At 41.4% G+C, this 22192-nt stretch overlaps 2 protein-coding genes across 11 annotated transcripts in view; both read left to right on the forward strand.

The window, feature by feature from the left end:
- The first annotated feature begins 829 nt into the window (after positions 1-829).
- On the forward strand, positions 830-16633 carry LOC127002288 (uncharacterized). The gene is made up of 3 exons (XM_050868100.1): positions 830-862; positions 1543-2320; positions 16560-16633. Exons 1-3 carry the CDS (start codon positions 830-832, stop codon positions 16631-16633), a joined length of 885 nt encoding a protein of 294 aa, XP_050724057.1.
- LOC127002001 (sialin-like) overlaps positions 1149-22192 on the forward strand; it is a 102519-nt gene continuing 81475 nt past the window's right edge. For 7 of the 10 annotated variants that reach the window (XR_007755633.1, XR_007755634.1, XR_007755632.1 and 4 more), the window contains exon 1: positions 1149-1370. The gene's annotated coding sequence lies outside the window, so the exon portion shown is untranslated. Of the gene's footprint in view, positions 1371-21023; positions 21120-22192 lie in introns of all 10 variants that reach the window. The other 3 variants (XM_050867313.1, XM_050867312.1, XM_050867311.1) reach the window with 3 other exon arrangements.

Here is a 22192-nt window from a genome sequence, read left to right on the forward strand (position 1 = left end):
CGATAAATGAGTACTTGGGGAAACCTGGGTAAGATAAAATGTGTTAACCCGGGTGTCACACTGGCCATGTGTCCCGGGGTAATGGGTTCTTACCCACCAGACTCAAGGGCCAATGTAACATAGATGAGCACTGAGGCTACGGGCAGCTATAGCGTATGCCCAAATTTACTTTTTATCATTACGGGTATTTGTAATGAACTACAGACTTTAGCGACATAAACTGAGGAACGGGTTAGTCATGTTGTGATTGCTGACGACGTACACACCCTTTGTTCACATGCGCTGCAAACTAAGCACTGCAGGTTCCTTGGAGAACTCGTGGCACTTGTACTACCTCCTCTGTGCACCTGTGTTGTGTTTGATCACACATGGACACTGTGATCATCCGAAAAGTACAGCAAATGCTTTACGTTGATTATAAAACTCATACCTCTTGTATTGTCTCACCTTTTCATCTTCGTTTTGAGTTTGGATAAACTCTGACTTGTCTATGCAGGAGAGGAAGCTACTATCTGGTGCAAACAGGGCATTCGGTGCGAACTCAAAGTTGGCAACTGCGTCTTTTTGGTTCACATTCCTGATGGAACTGGAGAGAATCGTCTCGCTTGGTTTCTTTTGGATCCATGTTTTGTCCTTTACCTTGATTGCTAATGTTGTATTGCCAGACTTGTACGTTCTGTTCTTCTTCATACACGCCCATAGGCTGACATCACCATTGATACAGTCAGTAACAAACTCTTCAAAGTGTTTCTGTCCTATTTCCTAATGAATAACGCCTTCTCCCTCCACACATGAATGCAACATTTCATATTCGCTGTGGTCATCTGATATGCTCATGGAGGTGTCCCATACCCCAACCTCCGTAAGTCTCACCGTTTCTCTATGACATCTTCGGTGATGATGTTTGTTACACGTGTGTATCTGAGGTGTGTGAGTGAGTGTGTGTGTGTGTGTGTGTGTGTGTGTGTGTGTGTGTGTGTGTGTGTGTGTGTGTGTGTGTGTACCTGTATATATTACGTGATTACATATTTAGTGTTCTTTAAGTGGTTAAATCAGTTTGAGATAACAAAGGAGCACTCTGAGATAGTGCTATAATTATAGCTACTCAAGCCCTCAGGGTTCCCTACAATCTGTTCCACGCTACATATCAGGCATTGTTATCTTTGACTTTACGGCGAGTGTTCTGTTGTCTGTCGGCTTTCCCTCCGTATGGAGATCAAGTTCAGCACGCGATAAATCAAACATTGCCACAGTAAAACGAGCCCTGCAAAGCACAGCAACACCACGAGGAGCGGAGGGACAACACTTGATCAGGAGGTCAAATCTCAAAACAAAGCAGAGTCGGACCTCGAAGCGTTCCCAACAATCAGGTTTGTGGGATTTTTCCATATATATATATATATATATATATATATATATATATATATATATATATATATATATATATATATATATATATATATATATATATATATATATATATATTGAGGGGATATATGGGCAGGAGATTTTCTCTTAAACATGTCTGGTTAAACGTGATAGATACACAAGATACACAAGCCTGGAAACAAACTAAGGCCCATCATATCGCAAATCCTCACGCCAGCCTACACCATCGCGAAGAGGCTGTGCGCTACGCTGACACCTTATGTACCATCCACCTACAGCCTGACCTCAGCAGCTGACTTCCTTGACATCCTCAAGTCAAACAACGCGAAGGGAAACATCGCTTTTCTGGATGTGGAATCATTATTTACGAACGTCCCTGTCGACCGAACCATCGAATACATCTTGCAACGAGTTTACCATAATGACGACACCCCGAGCCTAGACATCCCTGAGCCCACGCTACGCAGCCTTCTTGAGTGCTGCACAAAAGAGGCACCATTCACCTGCCCTAGAGGTAACAAGTACCAACAAGTGGATGGCGTCGCCATGGGCTCCCCGCTGGGAGTCCTGATGGCGAATTTCTTCATGGGCTGCATAGAGGAAGAAACCTTTAAGACCACCAAGAGACCTGATATATACTGCCGCTACATCGACGACATTTTCATCAAAACCACAAGCACCGAGGACGCCGAACATCTCAGAAGACTCCTTCAAGAATTATCCGGATTAAACTTCACCATCGAGCATAGCACCAACGGATCCATGCCTTTCCTGGATATCCTCGTCAAACAAGATCAAGACGCCTTCAACACTGCTGTCTACGTGAAGGCTACTAACCCAGGTCACTGTCTCAATGGAAGGAGCGAGGGCCCCAAACGCTACAAAGACTCCACCATAGGGGCCTACATCCGGAGAGCACTCACCCACTGTAGTAACTGGCAGCAAGTCCACCATGAAATAGATCGGTCTACCCAGGTACTACTCAACAACGGTTTTGACAAAGCAGACATCTACAGGCAAACCAAGAAAATAATGGATCAATGGCACGCTGCAACCAACAACACAACCGAGGAGAAAAATAGCATCAATATTTACTACAAATCACACTTCTCTACTGCGTATAAAGAAGATGAAAGAATAATGAAACAAATCATAAGAAGAAACGTCACACCAACAGACCCCGAGAAGAAACTGAACATCGTCATTTACTACAAGAGCAAGAAAACAAGCCACCTAATTATGAGAAACAGCCCCCAAGAAGAAAAGCCGCCTACACAGGAGTCGCATGTCGTTTATAGGTTTATTTGTAAACGAGGGATCTGCGAAGCCCTCCCCTCAACCTACATCGGCATGACAACGATGAAGCTGAGCAGGCGAATGAGCTACCACCTGACATCCGGAGCCCCGCGCCAACACCTACTACAGAAACACAATACAGTGCTAACAAGGAAAATTTTAGAAGAAAACACAGACATAATCGCAAGATGCCCCGACGAACGACGCCTCCCGATTCTAGAAGCCCTCTACATAAAAGAAATGGAGCCCAACTTAAACAAGCAGGCCCTAGATCTACAGGCTCTCTCGAGTATGCGCAGGAGTGCTGCGCACCAACCTAACCAATCAGCAGCCAGTGCGCAACACGGGGAGGTTGACGACACGCCTTAAATACCGGGCACCCGGCGTACACTAGGGATGGGCAAGTACCGTTAATTTGAGTACCGGTAGTACCGGTACCGAAAACTCAAGTACCGTTAGTACCGGTACCGGTACCGGTACCGGTACTTTTGACACAGTCAGACACGATATATTATTACGTAAGTTGTATTACTATGGAATTAGAGGTATTATTCATGACTGGTTTCAGGATTACTTGTCCCACAGAACTCAATCAACCAAATTCCACACTTGTCTATCTGCATCTCTACCTATTCAATACGGTGTTCCACAGGGCAGTGTCTTGGGTCCAATCCTGTTTCTCTTATATATAAATGATATTACTTACATATTTACAAACCTTAAAACAATCCTTTTCGCAGATGACTCAACCTTAAATATTACTGGTGAAAATCCTACTGACATGATACATATAGCAAATACTGACCTACAAACCTTTCATAAATGGTGTCTGAGTAATAGATTAACAGTGAACTTAAACAAAACATTTTATATGCTGTTTACTAATAAGTCACCATCAATGCTTCCGTCCCTATTTATTTCCCAATACATTATAAGCAGAACTAATAAGCATACATTATTAGGAATAACGTATGATGATACCATGACCTTTAAGCATCACGTAACAAACCAAATCCTTAAATTATCCAGGCTAGTATCTCTGTTATATCAAATTAAAGAATTAATGCCCATTGATGTTTTGAAAATGTTATATAACGCACATGTCTTACCACACTTGTATTACTGTACGCCTATCTGGTGCAACACCTACCCCACACACCTGTTACCTCTGTTTAGACTTCAAAAGAAAATAATGATTATTACAAACAGTGACTACGTTGCCCACACACAACCTCTCTTTAAAGAAACAAATTCCTTAAAATTTTTGACATAAATAAGCTACAAATTGGTATTTACATGTATAAAAGATCAAAAGTGAAACCTCCGTGTCTTTACAGTCACAACATACTTATTTCACCCGTACTCATGAAAATTTACGTACACCTGCCCATAATTTAACACTTTTTCAACACTCACTTTCTTATTCAGGACCTAAAACCTGGAATTCTATTCCTAATAATATTAAAGCTCTAAATTCAATACATTCCTTTAAAAAACAATTTAAAAAGCATATTCTTCTCAATTATAATTATTAAGTCCATGTATCATCTGTCAGAGTGTGTCCTCAGCTTAATCAATTATTACCTTATACTATTATTATTGTATTAATACTATTACTACTTACATTATCAGTTACAGTACTACCATATTATTTTTATAAATCAATTACAATTTTTGTACTAATGATATTGTGTTAATATTATCACTTTAATTATTATTTACACTACTATTACTATTTTATAATTATCACAATGTTAATCATTATTATTATTTCTATAACTATTATTATTATTATTATTATTATTATTATTATTATTATTATTATTATTATTACTATTATTATTATTATTATTATTATTATTATTATTATTATTATTATTATTATTATTATTATTATTATTATTATTATTATTATCATTATTATCATTTTACTTTTGTCATATATTATATGTTTGTATGTGTATATGTATGTATATGTGTATGTGTATGGTGTGTATGTGTGTGTATGTGTATGTGTATATGTGTATATATGTGTATGTATGTATATGTATATATGTATATGTATATATGTGTATATGTATATGTGTATGTATGTGTATATATATGTATATATATATATATATGTATATGTATGTATATATGTGTATATATATGTATGTATATATATATATATATATATATATATATATATATATATATATGTATATATATGTATGTATATGTATATATATATATGTATGTATATGTATATATATATATTTTTCTTTTTCTTTTCTTATTGCACTATTGATTAAGTCCGGCACCTAATTTTTCCAGTACTGCCCAAAAAGCATACAGCTTTAAATGGGCTCCCTGCACTAGTAAATTATTGTAAATACATAATTGTATAAAAAGGGATAATAAAATGTTTTCAAATGTTTTCAAATGTTTTCAAATGTTTTCAAATGTTACCCGAAGGAGTTTTTTTTTCTTAATGACTTCTGATGAAATTCCCAAATAAATTTCCTGTAAAGAAAACTCTCTCTCTCCTTCAACTTAATATCAACTAGAGTAGAAATGCAACGTTTAGGAGCCTTCTGATTAATGTAAAATCACTTAGGTTTAAGGACAAATCACCTAGTCTGGACCATGGGGTCTGTGTGGTCTGATTTTCTATGTAAATCTCTCTCTCTCTCTCTCTCTCTCTCTCTCTCTCTCTCTCTCTCTCTCTCTCTCTCTCTCTCTGAATGAAGTAAATATTTATTTTTTCGATAAAAAAATAGCATGTATAGTTATTATGGATGTACTCGATCATAGTCTAATAACAATAACAATATTTATTAGCAACCTAAAAAAGAAAAAGAATCGGACATCAAGAATTATCCAGTAAATCCAATAAATAAATCAAATAATAAAATAATGGAAACGGGAGCTGTGATGTAAACGGAAAGCAGGACAAAATGGTGGGAACTTGGGGGGACGGTCAGCGGGGCAGTGACTCAGCGTCTACACACACAGGGCCCATACCACATGGAGGCGGGCGAGCGTCACTAAGATCCAAACGGTACCGGTACTTGCGGCAATGCGCAGTGCCGGTGATCGTCGCTTCCCGGAACCCAAGTGATCATGCGGCTACGCGGTACCAGGTACCGGTACTGGGTACCGCGAGGAATCGATTCTTCGCGGTACTTGGTACCGGTACCTGGTATCGGTACCTGGTACCGCGAAGCCTCATGATCACTTGGGTTCCGGGAAGCTCAATGATTACTCGGCACTGCGCATTGCCGCTAGTACCGGTACCGTTTGGATCTTAGTGACGCTCGGCGCTCGCCCGCCTCCATGTGGTACGTATGGGCCCTGTGTGTAGACGCTGAGTCACTGCCCCGCTGACCGTCTCCCCAAGTTCCCACCATTTTGTCCTGCTTTCCGTTTCCATCACAGCTCCCGTTTCCAATATTTTATTATTTGATTTATTTATTGGAGTTTCTGGATAATTCTTCATTTTCTTTTAGGCTGCTAATAAATATTGCTATTGTTATTAGACTATGATCGAGTAGTCGAGTACCCATATCACCGAGATATCCACTCACTGAGTGGTGATCTCTCTCTCTCTCTCTCTCTCTCTCTCTCTCTCTCTCTCTCTCTCTCTCTCTCTCTCTCTCTCTCTCTCTCTCTCTCTCTCTCTCTCTCTGAATGAGTGAATATTTATTTTTTCGAAAAAAAAATAGCATGTATAGTTATTATGGATGTACTCGATCATAGTCTAATAATAACAATATTTATTAGCAACCTAAAAAAAAAATCGGACATGAAGAATTATCAATAAATCCAATAAATAAATCCGAGCAACTGGTACCGGTACCGAGCAATCTGGTACCGGTACCGTACCGTTTAGCTGGTACCGTTAGTACCGGTACTGGTACCGGTACCTGCCCACCCCTAGCGTACACCAGCCATTCTCTCTCCACCAGCGAGCAGAAAACTACTCCTCCAATGAACACTTCAAGCCACTGAAGAAGGGTTAAGAAACCCGAAATCGCGATCTGGCAACAAAGATGACCACTTACGGTGAAGTCATCACCAAATTGACAAAAGAGAATAGGACTATTATCCGAGAGAAAGATAATTTTCTTAAGAAAATAGTCAACATTGAACTGACTATCACGTTTAACCAGATATATATATATATATATATATATATATATATATATATATATATATATATATATATATATATATAAATATATATATATATATATATATATATATATATATATATATATTTATATATATATATATATAATTTTTTTTACAGTACAGGAAGCACCTCAAGGGCAACAAAAAGAAAGTAAAGGAAAAAAAGGGAATAGTAAAGAGTGGCCAATAGAGAGGTTAATTTCGGATGGAGAGGTGTCTTGATACGCTCTTTTTGAAAGAGGCAGGAGGAAATACAGACGAAGGAAGGCTGTTCCAGAGTTTACCAATGAAGGGTATGAAGAATGGAGATGCTGGTAAACTCTTTCACAAGAGGTTTGGACAGTATAGGGATGAATTAGAGTAGAAAGTCGAGTGCAGCGGGGCCGCGAGAGGGGGGAGGGGGGGAGGTGGATGGCATGCAATTAGCAAGTTCAGAAGAGCAGTCAGCAAGAAAACATCGATAGAGGATGGAAAGAGATGCAACCTGACGACGGAATTTAGGAGATAAAAGACCATCAGTAAGAGGAGGGGAGCTGATGAGACGAAGAGCCTTAGACTCCACTCTGTCCAAAAGAACTGTGTGAGTGGAGCCCCCACACTCGCGTGATGCATACTCGATACGAAGGCGGACAAGGCCTTAATATATGGAAAGAATCTGTGCGGAGACGATACAGAACGCCCAACCTCGAGGAAGCTCGTTCAGTAAGAGAGGAGATGTGAAGTTTCCAGTTGAGATTTTGAGCTAAAGATAGACCGTTTAGTTTAGAAGAAGGTGACAGCTGAGTGTTGTCGAAGAATATGGAATAGGTGTTTGGAAGATTGTATCGATTAGATTGGTGGAGAATTTGTTTTTTTGAGGGATTGAAGGCTACAAGGTTCCCTTTACTCCAATGGGAAATGATAAGAAGGTCTGAGGTTAAGTGTTCTGCATCCACCAGTCTTTTTTTTTTTTTTTTTTTTTTACAGCAAAGGAGACAGCTCAAGGGCACAAAAAAGTAAACATTAATAAAAAAAAGCCCGCTACTCGCTGCTCCTAAAAAGAATCCAAAGAGGTGGCCGAAAGATAAGTCAGTTTCGGGAGGAGAGGTGTCCTGATACCCTCCTCTTGAAAGAGTTCAAGTCGTAGGCAGGAGGAAATACAGATGAAGGAAGATTGTTCCAGAGTTTACCAGCGTGAGGGATGAAAGAGTGAAGATGCTGGTTAACTCTTGCATAAGGGGTTTGGACAGTATAGGGATGAGCATGAGTAGAAAGTCGAGTGCAGCGGGGCCGCGGGAGGGGGGGAGGCATGCAGTTAGCAAGTTCAGAAGAGCAGTCAGCGTGGAAATATCGATAGAAGATAGAAAGAGAGGCAACATTGCGGCGGAATTTAAGAGGTAGAAGACTATCAGTATGAGGAGGAGAGCTGATGAGACGAAGAGCCTTTGCCTCCACTCTGTCCAGAAGAGCTGTGTGACATAAGATGCATACTCCATACGAGGGCGGACAAGGCCCCTGTATATGGACAGCAACTGTGCAGGGGAGAAGAACTGGCGGAGACGGTACAGAACGCCCAGCCTCGAGGAAGCTGATTTAGTAAGAGATGAGATATGAAATTTCAAGTTGAGATTTTGAGTTAAGGATAGACCGAGGATGTTTAGTGTTGAGGAAGGTGATAGCTGGGTGTTGTCAAAGAATAGGGATAGTTTTGGAAAATTGTGTCGAGTGGATAGGTGGAGAAACTGTGTTTTGAGGCGTTGAAGGACACCAGGCTCTTCTTGCCCCAATCGGAAATAATAGTAAGGTCTGAGGCTAAGCGTTCTGCAGCCTCCAGCCTTGAGTCGTTAAAATGCAGAGTGGAATCATCGGCGTAGGAATGGATAGGACAGTTCGTTTTGGAAAGAAGATCATCAATGAACAACAGAAAAAGAGTGGGAGATAGGACAGAACCTGTGGGACACCACTGTTAATAGATTTAGGGAGAACAGTGACCGTCTACCACGGCAGAAATAGAACGGTCAGAAAGGAAACTGGAGATAAAGGTACAGAGAGAAGGATAGAAACCGTAGGAGGGTAGTTTAGAAAGCAAGATTTGTGCCAGACCCTATCAAAAGCTTTGATATGTCCAGCGCAATAGCAAAAGTTTCACCGAAACGGCTAAGAGAGGATGACCAAGAGTCAGTTAAGAAGGCTAGGAGATCACCAGTAGAACGCCCCTTGCGGAACCCATACTGGCGATCAGATAGAAGGTCAGAAGTGGAAAGGTGCTTTTGAATCTTCCGGTTAAGGATTGATTCTAAAGCTTTAGATAGACAAGAAAGTAAAGCAATAGGACGGTAGTTTGAGGGATTGGAGCGGTCACCCTTCTTAGGTACAGGCTGTGTGAAGGCATACTTCCAGCAAGAAGAAAAGGTAGATGTTGACAGGCAGAGGCGAAAGAGTTTGACCAGGCAGGGTGACAGCACGGAGGCACAGTTTTTAAGGACAATAGGAGGCACTCCATCAGGTCCATAAGCCTTCTGAGGATTGAGGCCAGAGAGGGCATAGAAAACATCATTTTGAAGAATCTTTATAACAGGCATAAAGGAGTCAGAGGGGGGATGAGTAGGAGGAATATGCCCAGAATCGTCCAGAGTGGAGTTTTTAGAAAAAGTTTGAGAGAAGAGTTCAGCCTTAGAGATAGATGAGACGGCAGTGTTGCCTGTTGGAGTCTTTCAGTTCCTGATGTGAGGGTCTTCTATTGAAAAAAGTTGAATAATGCAGGGTGGACTCGTCAGCGTATGAGTGGATAGGACAGTTCAATATGGAAAGAAAATCATTCATGAATAACAAGAAAAGTGGGTGATAGGACAGAGCCCTGTGGAACACCACTGTTGATAGGTTTAGGGGAAGAACAGTGACCGTCTACCACAGCAGAGGGAAAACGGCCGGAGAGGAAACTGGAGATAAAGGAACAGAGAAAAGGATAAAATCCGTAGAAGGATAGTTAAAAAGTAAAGAGTTGTGCCAGAATCTATCGAAAGCTTCCTATATGTCTAGCGCAAATGAAAAAAAATCACTGAAATGGCTAATAGAGGATGACCAGGAGTCAGTTAAGAAAGAAAGAAGATCGCCAGCAAAACGCCTCTTGCGGAACCTATACTGGCGATCAGATTTAAAATCCGTGATGGATAGGTGCTTTTGATTGTTCCGGTCAAGGGGAGCGTCCACCATGTCTTAAATAATTAACGTATGATTCTGATTATATTCATGTGAAATATATGCCTATGGGGAAGTAATAAATGCTCACTTTCAAATCTATAAGTCGATGCATAATAGTAGGAAAAAATAAAATGTACTTTTTTTGACAACATTCAACTCGAAATTCATCTCTCATCTAATAACCTACGCTGCTGAAAAAAATATCAAAGAAACTTCAAGCAGAATCTAAAAGATTCATCATGAAAAATTCTTCAATTTTGCTTTTGTTAAATGATGAGAGTTTTTTTCACTTTTGTTGGTGAACGTAACGATATTATTATTTTTCCGAGAATTGTCCCTTGATTATAAAGAAAACTCATGATGAAAAGCTTGCGCTTTAGCTCCTCTTTCCAATGATGTAATGCTTATTAAAATCGGTCAAATAGCGGCGACGGAATTTCCGAGAAACTGAAATTAATCACGTTTTCTATAAACGAGAGTTAAATTCCGCGGGTTTATAGAGTTCGCCCTTTAAACCTAGATGCCTTCCCGGTTGGTATTCTTTACTGAATTGCAGTTTTATCTTTGTTTTGAAGGACTTCGTGTGTCTGATGGTGTCCTTTTCTTGGAAATCGAGCCGAAATGTGAAAATTATCTCTGGCTCCTCCGGGGTGACTGATGTATGTGTCAGCTCTGCTGCCTCCAAGGCCATCGCAGATGCTAGTTTGCCTCAAGATACCATACGAATATTCTTTTAGGTTATTTTATACGCTGAAACATGACGATGTATGCACCTGTGTATGAATATAGCTTTTTATTTATTTTTCTTTAATTTTTTTTTTTTGCTTTTTTTTATTTCCTTTTTTGTTACTTGCCAGCCTTTGGCACCGGTAAACTTTCTTGAGGGGCCTGAATGGTAGTCGTTCCCAGCCCGTCATGGGTCAGGCAAGTGTTTTAGTGACGTAAGTGACGAGCGGAAGAGGGCGGGGGGTGGGAACTCAGCCATAACACTGTTATATTTGCTTATTTCTTCATAATATGTTGCCACAAGGTAGCCGAGGCATGTTTTTTGTTTATTTATTTATTTATTTTTTTTTTTACGTTGTTGCCTATTGCGCCGGTAGGCATCTTCCCGGTGGGGCCTGATGGTCGGCCCAAGGCTTCTTCCAGGTGGGGCCTGATGGTCGGCCCAGCCCGTTCTGGCGCAGGCGAGTGTTTATAGTGGCGCCATCTTGCATTGTACAAAGATGTGTGATGATTTTAAATTTTTCAGATTTTTTTAATATTAATGGCGGACGCTGAAGCGATAGACAGGAAAGAAAAGCTATATGGCGGTAGTTTGAGGGATTGAAACTGTCACCCTTCTTAGGCACAGGCTGTATGAAGGCGTCTAGCAGGAAGGAAAGGTAGATGATGAATGGCAGAGACGGAAGAGTTGACCAGGCAGGGTGTCAGCACGGAAGCACAGTTTTTAAGGACAATAGGAGGCACTCCATCAGGCGCATAAGTCTTCTGAGGATTAAGGCCAGAGAGGGCATTGAAAACATCATTCTTAAGAATTTAAATAACAGGCATAAAGGAGTCAGAGGGGGGATGAGTAGGAGAAATATGCCCAGAATCGTCCAAAGTAGAAATTTTACAGAAAGTCTGAGAGAAGGGTTCAGCTTAAGAGACAGAAGAGACGGCGGTGCTGCCGTCAGGATTAAGGAGAGGAGGGAAAGATAAAGAAATGAAATTGGAGATATTTTTAGCTAGGTGCCAAAAGTCTTTGGAAGAATTAGAAAAAGAAAGGTTGCGGCACTTTCTATATATGAAAGAGTTCTTGGTTAGTCGTAGAATAGATTTAGCACGATTCCGGGCAGAAATGTAAAGATCATGATTTTACAGGAGTGCGAAAGCTCTGGTACCTTTTGTGAACTGCCTCTCTATCTTTAATAGCACGAGAACAAGCTTGATTAAACCAAGGCTTTTTAGCATGGGGGTAGAGAAAGTACGTGGAATATGTGCCTCCATTCCAGGGACAGTCACCTTTGTGATGCCCTGGGCACACACAGAGTGGTCTCTCTGCTGGAAGAAGTAATAATTCCACGAGAAATCGGAAAAGCACATCCACAGGTCATCCCACCGAGCTGAAGCGAAATGCCAGAAGCAATGCCTCTTTGGTGGGTCCTGAGGATGTACAGGGGCAGTGAACACTACACTATGGACCGGACACTTGCCCCAACCCTGTCATTAAGCCGCGAATTTTGGAAAATCAATCGCTTTGGTGCGAATCGCCATAATTCCCTTATTTCTGGAGCTACACAAATGTTTTTGGTATCACTCGGCGGCAAAATGAAAGGGCTATATTTTTTAATAAGCGACGGGTTCAAAAACTGATTCGAAAGGGTAAAACATCGAATATATTTGCAAAAAACGACTAGGAAAAAACCCTATTTTTGAGATCCCAACCTTAAAACCCACTCATATTTTAAGAATTTCAAAAGACTTATTTAACAAATAATTTAGCTCTACCAATGTGCTTTCCAATATGATGCATAACATTTTCCTACTCCCAGTAGTTTCGTCGTTAGAGCTCGAAACGTAAACCCTTTTGAGAGCGATTTTGACGAACTCCAGACACTTTGCCGTTTTTGTCTAGTGTGGCATTGCTACTGCCTCTAGAAGGCTGTAATTTGGCATGTAGCCCATCTTGGCAATGTAGTTTGACCAGCTCAAAGGATTTTTTGATAGCTAGATTCCACGTTTGTCGTTGAGCCGCCACAAAATAGCCTGTTTATCGGCCCTTTTGCAGTGATTTGGACACATCCTAGTTTTTTGCTTATAACGTTTTTTTTATTTAAATGCTTTCCAGTTTTTTTTCTAACTATTAATCTGTACTAATAGAGCTTTCATTTGCCACCGAGCACGCCTTCCTAGCCTCAGTAGTCTTTGCTCGAGCTTGACCAGAAGTCGCGACGAACATTCGCCGAATCTGACTCATTTCACGCGCCGCGACGAAAAACCTTCCTGACGCCACAAAAAAAAATAATAGATCTGCATAAAAATTCATATATGAACACTTCAATATGTTGACTATCTTGTACTAAAATCATTTTAAGATATCTATATAAAAAGTTTCTATTTTTATATAATCATTTCACTATATAAATCAACCTATATTAAGCACCTTATTATACATGTCATTTCATTTTATTTTATTTAGTATTCAATCCTATTTTTTCCCATTTATGAATAATACATTTAATTTGCTTTCTTTGATACCAATATATATATATATATATATATATATATATATATATATATATATATATATATATATATATATATATATATATATATATATATATATATATATATATATATATATATATATATATATATATATATATATATATATATATATATATATATATATATATATATATATATATATATATATATATATATATATATATATATATATATATATATATATATATATATATATATATATATATATATATATATATATATATATATATATATATATATATATATATATATATATATATATATATATATATATAAAAGAAGATGAAAGGGAAGTTTTGGTTCAAATCTGGAAAATCAAAATGAAATGATGAGGGCAAATATCTGTTAAATAAGTTTTCAAAATTCAAAAAAATGAGGGGGTTTCAAGTTGGGAACTCAATAATGAGTTTTTCAGAGTCGTAAATTTTTGAGCCCGGTCAAAATCAAAAGAGTCCGCCGTCCATTACTTGAGATGTCACTGATTGATTGATAGTTTTTCGTTGCAAGAAAACAACAAAGGAGAAGGGAGGAGCCCAACCCCCAGGCAGTACAGAGTGTGATTATACAACTAAGGATACATGTGGAAGTAGCACCAGGAAACTAAAAAGATACAATGGTAAGGGACAATTGCTGAAAAAAAATAAAGGCCTTGATTTAGTCAAGGGAGCAGACATAAGGGACTGAACATATGAACTACAATCTAGGGATACTCACTAAGCACAGCTGAGAGAACATTATTGTTAATGAACCAGTCCACCAGCTCAGGCAGGTCCCAGTGGCCCTGTGGGCGGTAGGCACTAATAGAGAATATTGCAGGACATAGTGTTTGAGCGTGTGACACCCCGGCCTGGCACACAAGCGGCAAGGTACAGGGTCAGCCCCACTGACCTCCCAGTAATATCCGTAGCCCAGCCTCAGCCGTATCACCACCAGATCATAGGATGCACTAAGCCTACCATAAGTGTGGGTGCAGATACTTGATACCTGGGCATAGTGAATGCTGGAGGGAGTACCATCCTGACACCTCAAGGCAAGCTGATTGGTAACAGACTCACTAACAAGGGATCTAAGTCTGTTCTTAACATAATTATAGGTGTACTCAACACCTGGGTGTACAGTGAGATCATCAGAGGCAGCACGAGCAAGTCTGTCTGCCTTTTCATTATGGGGCAGCCCAACATGTGAGGGCACCCAGATGAAGTGTGCAGTAGCACCACAGCGCTCAAGCAGACTAAGGGCACTAAGGCACTTACTGACTATATCACAGTCAGAAGGGGAGGAGGACAGAAGAGCATACAAGGCACATTGACTATCAACAAACAGGTACACAGCTTTCCCGAGAGCTACAGTGATATGGAGGGCTTCATATATGGCATAGAGTTCTGCCCTTGTGGAAGACAGATGATCAGGAAGCCTCTTAGAAACCTCAGTGTCAGTGTATTCAGAGGGGGTGGCATAGTCCCTAATAAATAATCCACAACCAGTCTTGGTGCCATTGACAGATCCATCACAAAACACATGGACAGCCTGGGTGCGGGGATATGCAGACAGTTTGGTCAGAAAATGGTCCTGCAGGACGTGAGGAAGCCAAGAAACTTTATAGGTTTATCCATTTTTTCTATATCAACACTGACTCTATGAGGTTTCCAAGACGTATAACAAAGGCTGCAAATGAGGGCAAGACACGGTTCAAGGACACCAAGGTCAGATAAGAGCTTGTGAAGCTTTCTAAGGTTCGATTTGGCTGGAATGTTAGGGGTGAGCCGAAAGTTACCAAGCTGAGTGTCCCCATGACAAATCATGTAGCAGACTGTGCGGCAAGTAATTTCCTGGATTCTGCAGACAGCACTGGGCAGTTCCAACTCAGTTCGGAGGACTTCAAGCTTTGCCGTCCTGGGACAACCCAGAATGATCCGCATTGGCTCATTTTGTAGGAGCTCCTAGGGCTTCAGTTGAGAAAGGCTACAACGCACCAGAACTGGTGCAGCATAATCAATCAGAGACCGGATGACAGAGAGATAGAACATCCTGAGAATGGGAATTCCTACTCCAAGACCCCTGTTTGCTAATACACGTAACGGGGCAAGGCGAGGTAGACAGAGATTGCGTACATAGTCAACGCAATGGATATACTTCTTAAAACTAAGTTGCACTCCTAAATACTTATAACATTGTACTCGGCCTAATGCTACAGTGTTAAAGCTCGGTGAACGACATATTTTGAGACTTGTCTGATTTTTAGTTTTTGAGGCATTGGCAATCAGACCCATATGTATACAAAGGTCCTCAAGTTGCTGCAGGGCTGTGGTCAGGGTTCCAGGGGAATCACACTGAATGAGGATGTCGTCGGCATAAGTGACAATTTCAGTGCCCTGAGGAAAGGAGTGTCGGGCAATCTTATCCATAAGGATATTGAATAACATGGGGCTAAGGACTCCACCTTGAGGGGTGCCTAGGTCAAAGGACTCTTCAGTTGATACTACATCCTGGAACCATACCCTAGCCCGTCTGTTGTACAAATACTCCGTAATGCACCCTAAAATTTACCCTTTCACACCTTTTATGATTAGTTCCTCCATGATAACATCTTTATTGGCCCTATCAAAAGCACCCTTGAGGTCTATAAAAGCTCTGCAGGTGACAGTGTCATTACTCAAACATTTAACAAAACAATTGGCAGTGGAGCGACCCTTCATAAACCCATGGAGATTAAGGGACATCAAGTCACCCACCTTATAAAGGAGACGTTGCAGGATGACCCTTTCCATTAGCTTGCATAAACAACTGGTGAGATAAATTGGACGAAAAGTGCCGTCACCCTTAGGTATGGGAACAATGAGAGCAGATTTCCATGAAGGAGGCAAAACACTGGAGGAATACGACATGTTAAAGAGATCAAGAATGGGGTTATCAGGCAGGGCAAGGAGAGGGTAAAGGACATCATAGGTTACACCATCCTGACCAGGGGCCGTCGACTTGCTAGGCCGAATAGCGCGAAGGAGCTCATCCAAAGTAATAGGAACACAAGTGTCGTCTACCAGGGCCACATTATGATGTACAAGGGCCATGAGCCACAGCTGATGGCAGGCAAGAGCATCTCGATGGGTGGCAGGCAGCCCAGCCACAGCAGAGGCATGCGTCCATGTTTGCAATAATGTCTGTGCCCTCCCAGCAGGATCAGGATCCTTAACGGGATGGTTAGGTTTGCCTCTGACCCTATTGACATGGAGCCAAATTCTCTGCAGTGTCTGAGTCTTACGCAGCCGCCCCAAGAAGTCACCCCAGTATCGCTGCCGAGCCTGTTGACGAAGGTCAGTGAAGTGTCGAGCAACAGACACCATTGCATCCCTGGCATCAAAGTCGGTGGGGTCACGCTGCCACCGCCTCTGGTAGGTGGCAAGAGTTTGCTGGCAAGAAAGTATGACAGGATCCTTAGCATAAGAGGAGGATCAATGAGTGACGGCATGTGCCCTAGGAGCCCTATAAGATGGGGACACAAAGCCTTCAATAACTGCAACAAGGCCCTGATACAAGGAATTGACATCAGAAAAGGTGGCCTTGGCGACAGTGTACCAAGGCTCAACACATGAAACAAGCCTTGGCACTCGGGCAGCAGGAAGAGTAAGCCTCTTTCTAGGTGTAATAGGCACAAAAGACCAAAGGAAAGTAGTTTCCAGAGCAAAGTGATCGCTGAGTAAAGTAGGCAACAAGCAAGTCTCAATAGAGCACGGGGACATGTTGGACAGGGCTACATAGTCTAACCTGCCATCTTGAGTGTGTGTAGGGACACTGTCACCTGTGAGCGTTACAGTATCTGTGGCGTCAAGAAAAGCTTTCCAACGAACCCCGTTTACATTGGTGGTCAAGTGACTGCCTAGGTCCTTATGACGAGCATTGAGATCCCCCATTAGCAATGATTTTACTTCCAAGAAGCAACCTGGGAGGTTATCAGCACGAAAGGCACAAGCATGGACATACAAATTTATACAATACAGGGGACCATTAGGAACATGCAGACACGCAATAAGAAACTCCATACCCCCAGTAACCCCCATCTCATGAAAAGTAACAGGAAGTCCATGTTTGACATATGTTGTTAACCCTCTACTGCTACCATCTCCAGGTCCTAGAGAGTGAGTCACATAACTTCTCAACTGCGGCACCTCGGGCCCGACCTCCTGTAGGGCAATGATATCGGGTTTCTGTGTTATAGCATACGAGTGGAGATCAGTGAACCGGGCACGCAGCCCGTTAATGTTCTAGGTCAGGAAGCGATAGGTCGTGCAGGCCATTACGAGGACAAGGAGATACCCGGGGGCTGCTGCTGAGTGCCATCCATTTTTGCGAGGATGGCCTGCATGGTAGTAAGCATGCCCGCTACCGAAGTCTCCAGCGAATCCAGCCGAGAGTAGATTGCAGTCAGGCCAGAGTCACCCACAATCTGGGCACCGCTGCCGGAGGTGTGTGAAGCTACATGGGTTCCCGTAGCCTGCACAGGAGAAACTGGACTGAGAGGAGTACTGGCTGCTGCCTGAGGTTGGGGATCGGCTGCCGGCAAGAGCGGTAGAGTACGGGACCCTCCAGCATCAGCAATCACAGGAGCCGGGCCAGGAGGGGGACATGGAGCAGGGGGAACAGGGCGAGCTTAGGAAAAGGTCAAGAATGTTGGGCGTGTCTACAATGCGTTCGGGAATACGAGTAGGGTGCTGAACCAACTGGCCTAGATCGTTAAGGAGAACATAGTTGTAGGCTTGTACACCAGACTGGCCAGTAAAAGAGGATGAAAGCCAAAGCTGGTGGTAAACATTAAAATCTCCTAGGATGGAGATTTCAGCGAAGGGAGAGTGAATCAAGATGTGCTCCACTTTAGAATTTAAATAGTAAAAAAATTGTACATAGTTGGTAGAGTTAGGTGAGAGATAAACAGCTCACACATATTTAATAATAGAGTGACAATGAAGTCTTAGCCAGATGGTGAAAAATTCAGAAGACTCAAGGTTGTGAGCACGCGAGCAAGTGATGACGTTGCGCACGTAGACGCAACATTCATCTTTGGATTGAAATTCAGGATAGAAATAGTAGGAGGGAACAGAGTAGAGATTGCTGTCAGCAGCCCCAGAAACCTGTGCTTCGGTGAGGAAGAGAAGATGAGGTTTAGAGGAGAGGTGGCTCTCCACAGAATGAAAATTGGAACGAAGACCGCGAATGTTGCAGAAGTTAATATAGAAAAAGTTTGAAGAGGTATCAAGACACCTTTCATATATATAGTCAAACCTCAGTTTACGAGTGCCTTACTTTATGAGTGTTTTGATTTACGAGCAAAAGAAAATCACTATAAATGCCTTGGTTTACGAGCGATGACCTGGTGTACAAGCATCCTGTTTGTAAGAGCTGAACACGTGAGCGTGGGTTTCCGTTGTTCACCGCAAGACTAGAGCGCTCAGAGCGGAAAAGAATGGAAATGGGGTCTCAAGTTAGTATCGCATTTAGCCTTTTTCCTCCAACCGCGTTGGCGGTAGGCGCAACAGGCAACAACAACTTTAGGCCGTTAACTACCGATCAAGAATTACCCCAGAGCGAGCAAGAATTATACGAATCTTGCGAAATCCTTGCGTTTCTTGTTCTGGGGCGTCAGATTTTCAAGAAGTCTCCCCAATTCTTGGCAAGAATCGGGGGTGTCACGCAAAGCCGCGGCGGGGCTGGTGACACAGGTAAACACACCGCGCCGCACCTCCCTAGGCCTATGGCGATAACCATTTCCTGAGCTTTCTATGGGTAACCCTGCCAGGTGGGGGTGGATATAGAGTTCACAAAGTTACTGTTGTGTTACTTACTGCTGCACCACAAACCATTTGAAAGCACCATTGACTGACGCTAAGTAGCTAGGGAAATATTCCTAATGAACTGTAGATCTTGTATTGTGACTAAATTAGAGCATGTTGTCCTTGATGAGTGACAAAATGAGAAATTGTGTTGGATCATCTAGTCATATGGACAAGAAAGAGCGCTCTGTCAGATCACAGGAGGGAAATGGAAAAGTCTCAAGAAAGAGGGGTAATTCTTGACCACCAGATGACGTGCGTCACATACGACCAAGATCGGTTGCCCATATAAAAAAATATAAAAAAACAGTCGCCCTGTATTCACATCTTCTTCTTCTTCTTCTTCTTCTTCTTCTTCTTCTTCTTCTTCTTCTTCTTCTTCTTCTTCTTCTTCTTCTTCTTCTTCTTCTTCTTCTTCTTTTGACCTGTAACGCTTTCTATCGCTTCTTAGGTCCATCTCCTCTCGGTCCTCTCTTCATGGCGCCGTCTACAAAAGTAAGGGCTGTTGTTGCTTGTGCTGCTGTCACTCAAATTATGGATTTGTTGCTATAGTTAATTAAATTAATTGGAAGGAAGAAGCCGTTGTGGGTACGATCCTGGCTTCAAAGATGGGACGACAGGAGTGTTTACCCAAAACACAGAGCCGTAGATAGAGATAGTTTGGCCATTGCGGGAAATGACAGCTCACACGTGATTGGCCCAGCCAGGTCACGTGACCACTACCAGCCATGTTGCTACCCAGGCCCAGCCCGCGAAGTTCAAACTGCTCTCAATTTGAATACAGACACAGTCGATGCAGAGCCGTATAGTCGGTGTATGTGATTGTGTGTGCAGTATGGTTTGTTGTGTAGCCATAGGGTGTGCTGTCCAGCCTGGAATGGGCAGGATTATGCACAGATTTCCCACAGATCCACATAGACGACGACAGTGGGAAGTAAAAGTGAAGCGACTGAACTGGCAAGCTCACAATAATGCGTACACATGTACGGTAAGTTCATCATTCTTAAACGCAGCCCTTATAACAGTTTCTTTGTATGCGATTTCATGCTGTCGGTGTGGTGTGTGTGTGTTGTCTGCACTGAATTAGTGTGTTAGATAACTGAGGTGCGTTAGTTTTCTGTCGCAGCCCGCTTTTGTTTCTTTAGTGTGCGATATATATATATATATATATATATATATATATATATATATATATATATATATATATATATATATATATATATATATATATATATATATATATATATATATATATATATATATATATATATATATATATATATATATATATATATATATATATATATATATATATATATATATATATATATATATATATATATATATATATATATATATATATATATATATATATATATATATATATATATATATATATATTACATATGGCGCTCAAGTAGAAACGGTAAAAATTTGAAAAATGGCCCCGACAGTCGTCACGACTGTCTCAAGACAAACCAAGACTGTTGACGACAGTCTTGACGACTGCCCCCGACCTCCCTCAGACCTCAACCGGAAGTGACGGTTGGTTCAGACTCTTGCCGACTCTTGTCGTGAAAGTTTAGCATGGAATACTTTTTTGCGCTACCTCTCACGACTACCGTCACGACGTCGGCGCAGCAGTCTCAAGACCTCTTTCAAGACATGCCCGATCCTTTCACATCAACACCCAAGACCTCGTGTACCCTAGAGTCGTGGGTTGTCTCGGCCCAGAGTCGGCACAGTGTGAACGGGGCCTTAGACACGGCTCCCCTTAGCCACGCTACTGCCACATCACCCCATCACTTTCCTCAGAGGAGCTCGTTACACCCCCCCCCCCTCTCTCTTATTTACGTTATATATAATATATTTTGTTTGCCTGTGCAGAACGCGGGAGTGAAACCTACGTGAGTCTTCCATGATGGCGGAAGGGTGAATGATGCGGCACCATCGCATGAGCCACGTTGCCAAGTGAAATGGAAGGTTTACAGAGTCGTTGTCTTTCCCTCAAATTCCAAGCCATTCATAACATATATATATATATGAATATATATATATATATATATATATATATATATATATATATATATATATATATATATATATATATATATATATATATATATATATATATATATATATATATATATATTATTTCGATTGGGGCAAGAAGAACCTGGTGTCCTTCAACGCGTCAAAAACACAGTTTCTCCACTATCCACTCGACACAATCTTCCAAACAACTATCCCTATTCTTTGACAACACCCAGCTATCACCTTCTCAACACTAAACATCCTCGGTCTATCCTTAACTCAAAATCTCAACTGGAAACTTCAGACTCTGCTCATCTCTTACGTAAATCAGTTTCCTCGAGCATGGGCGTTCTGCCCGTCTCCGCCAGTTCTTCTCCCTGCAGTTGCTGGCCAATACAGGGGCCTTGTCCGCCTCTCACGACTATGCATCACGACGTCGGGGCTCCACTCACACACCTCTTTCTGGACAGAGTGCCCGATCCTTCGTCTCATCAGCTCTCCTCCTCTGATCTACCTCTTAAATTCGGAATGTTGCCTCTCTTATCCTATCGATATTTCGGCACTGTCTGAACTTGCCTTAGACATGCCTCCCCTTAGCCACGCTACTGCTACTCATGCTCATCCCATCACTGTCCAAACCCTTATGCAGAGGAGCTCTTAACCCCCTCTCTCTTATTTACGTTATATATAACAATCTTGTTTCCTGTGCAGAACAGTGCCTACGACTTGACTCTTCCATGAGGAAGGGTGAATGATGCGGCACCTCGAAACTGACCCACTTTCGGCCACCTGAAATGGAAGGTTTTAGGACAGCAGTCGTTGTCTTTTTTAAATTTTTAGCCATTCATAACACCATGCAGTCGTATTATGCTGTAAAAAAAAAAAAATATATATATATATATATATATATATATATATATATATATATATATATTTATATATTCCATAAATAGATAACGCAGACTAACAGTGAGACAGATCGCCATGAGCAAGTCATCGCTAGATGTGTAAACAATGGGGGG

This window comes from Eriocheir sinensis, chromosome 22 (assembly GCF_024679095.1).
Source record: "Eriocheir sinensis breed Jianghai 21 chromosome 22, ASM2467909v1, whole genome shotgun sequence".
In the NCBI taxonomy this organism is placed as follows: domain Eukaryota; kingdom Metazoa; phylum Arthropoda; class Malacostraca; order Decapoda; family Varunidae; genus Eriocheir; species Eriocheir sinensis.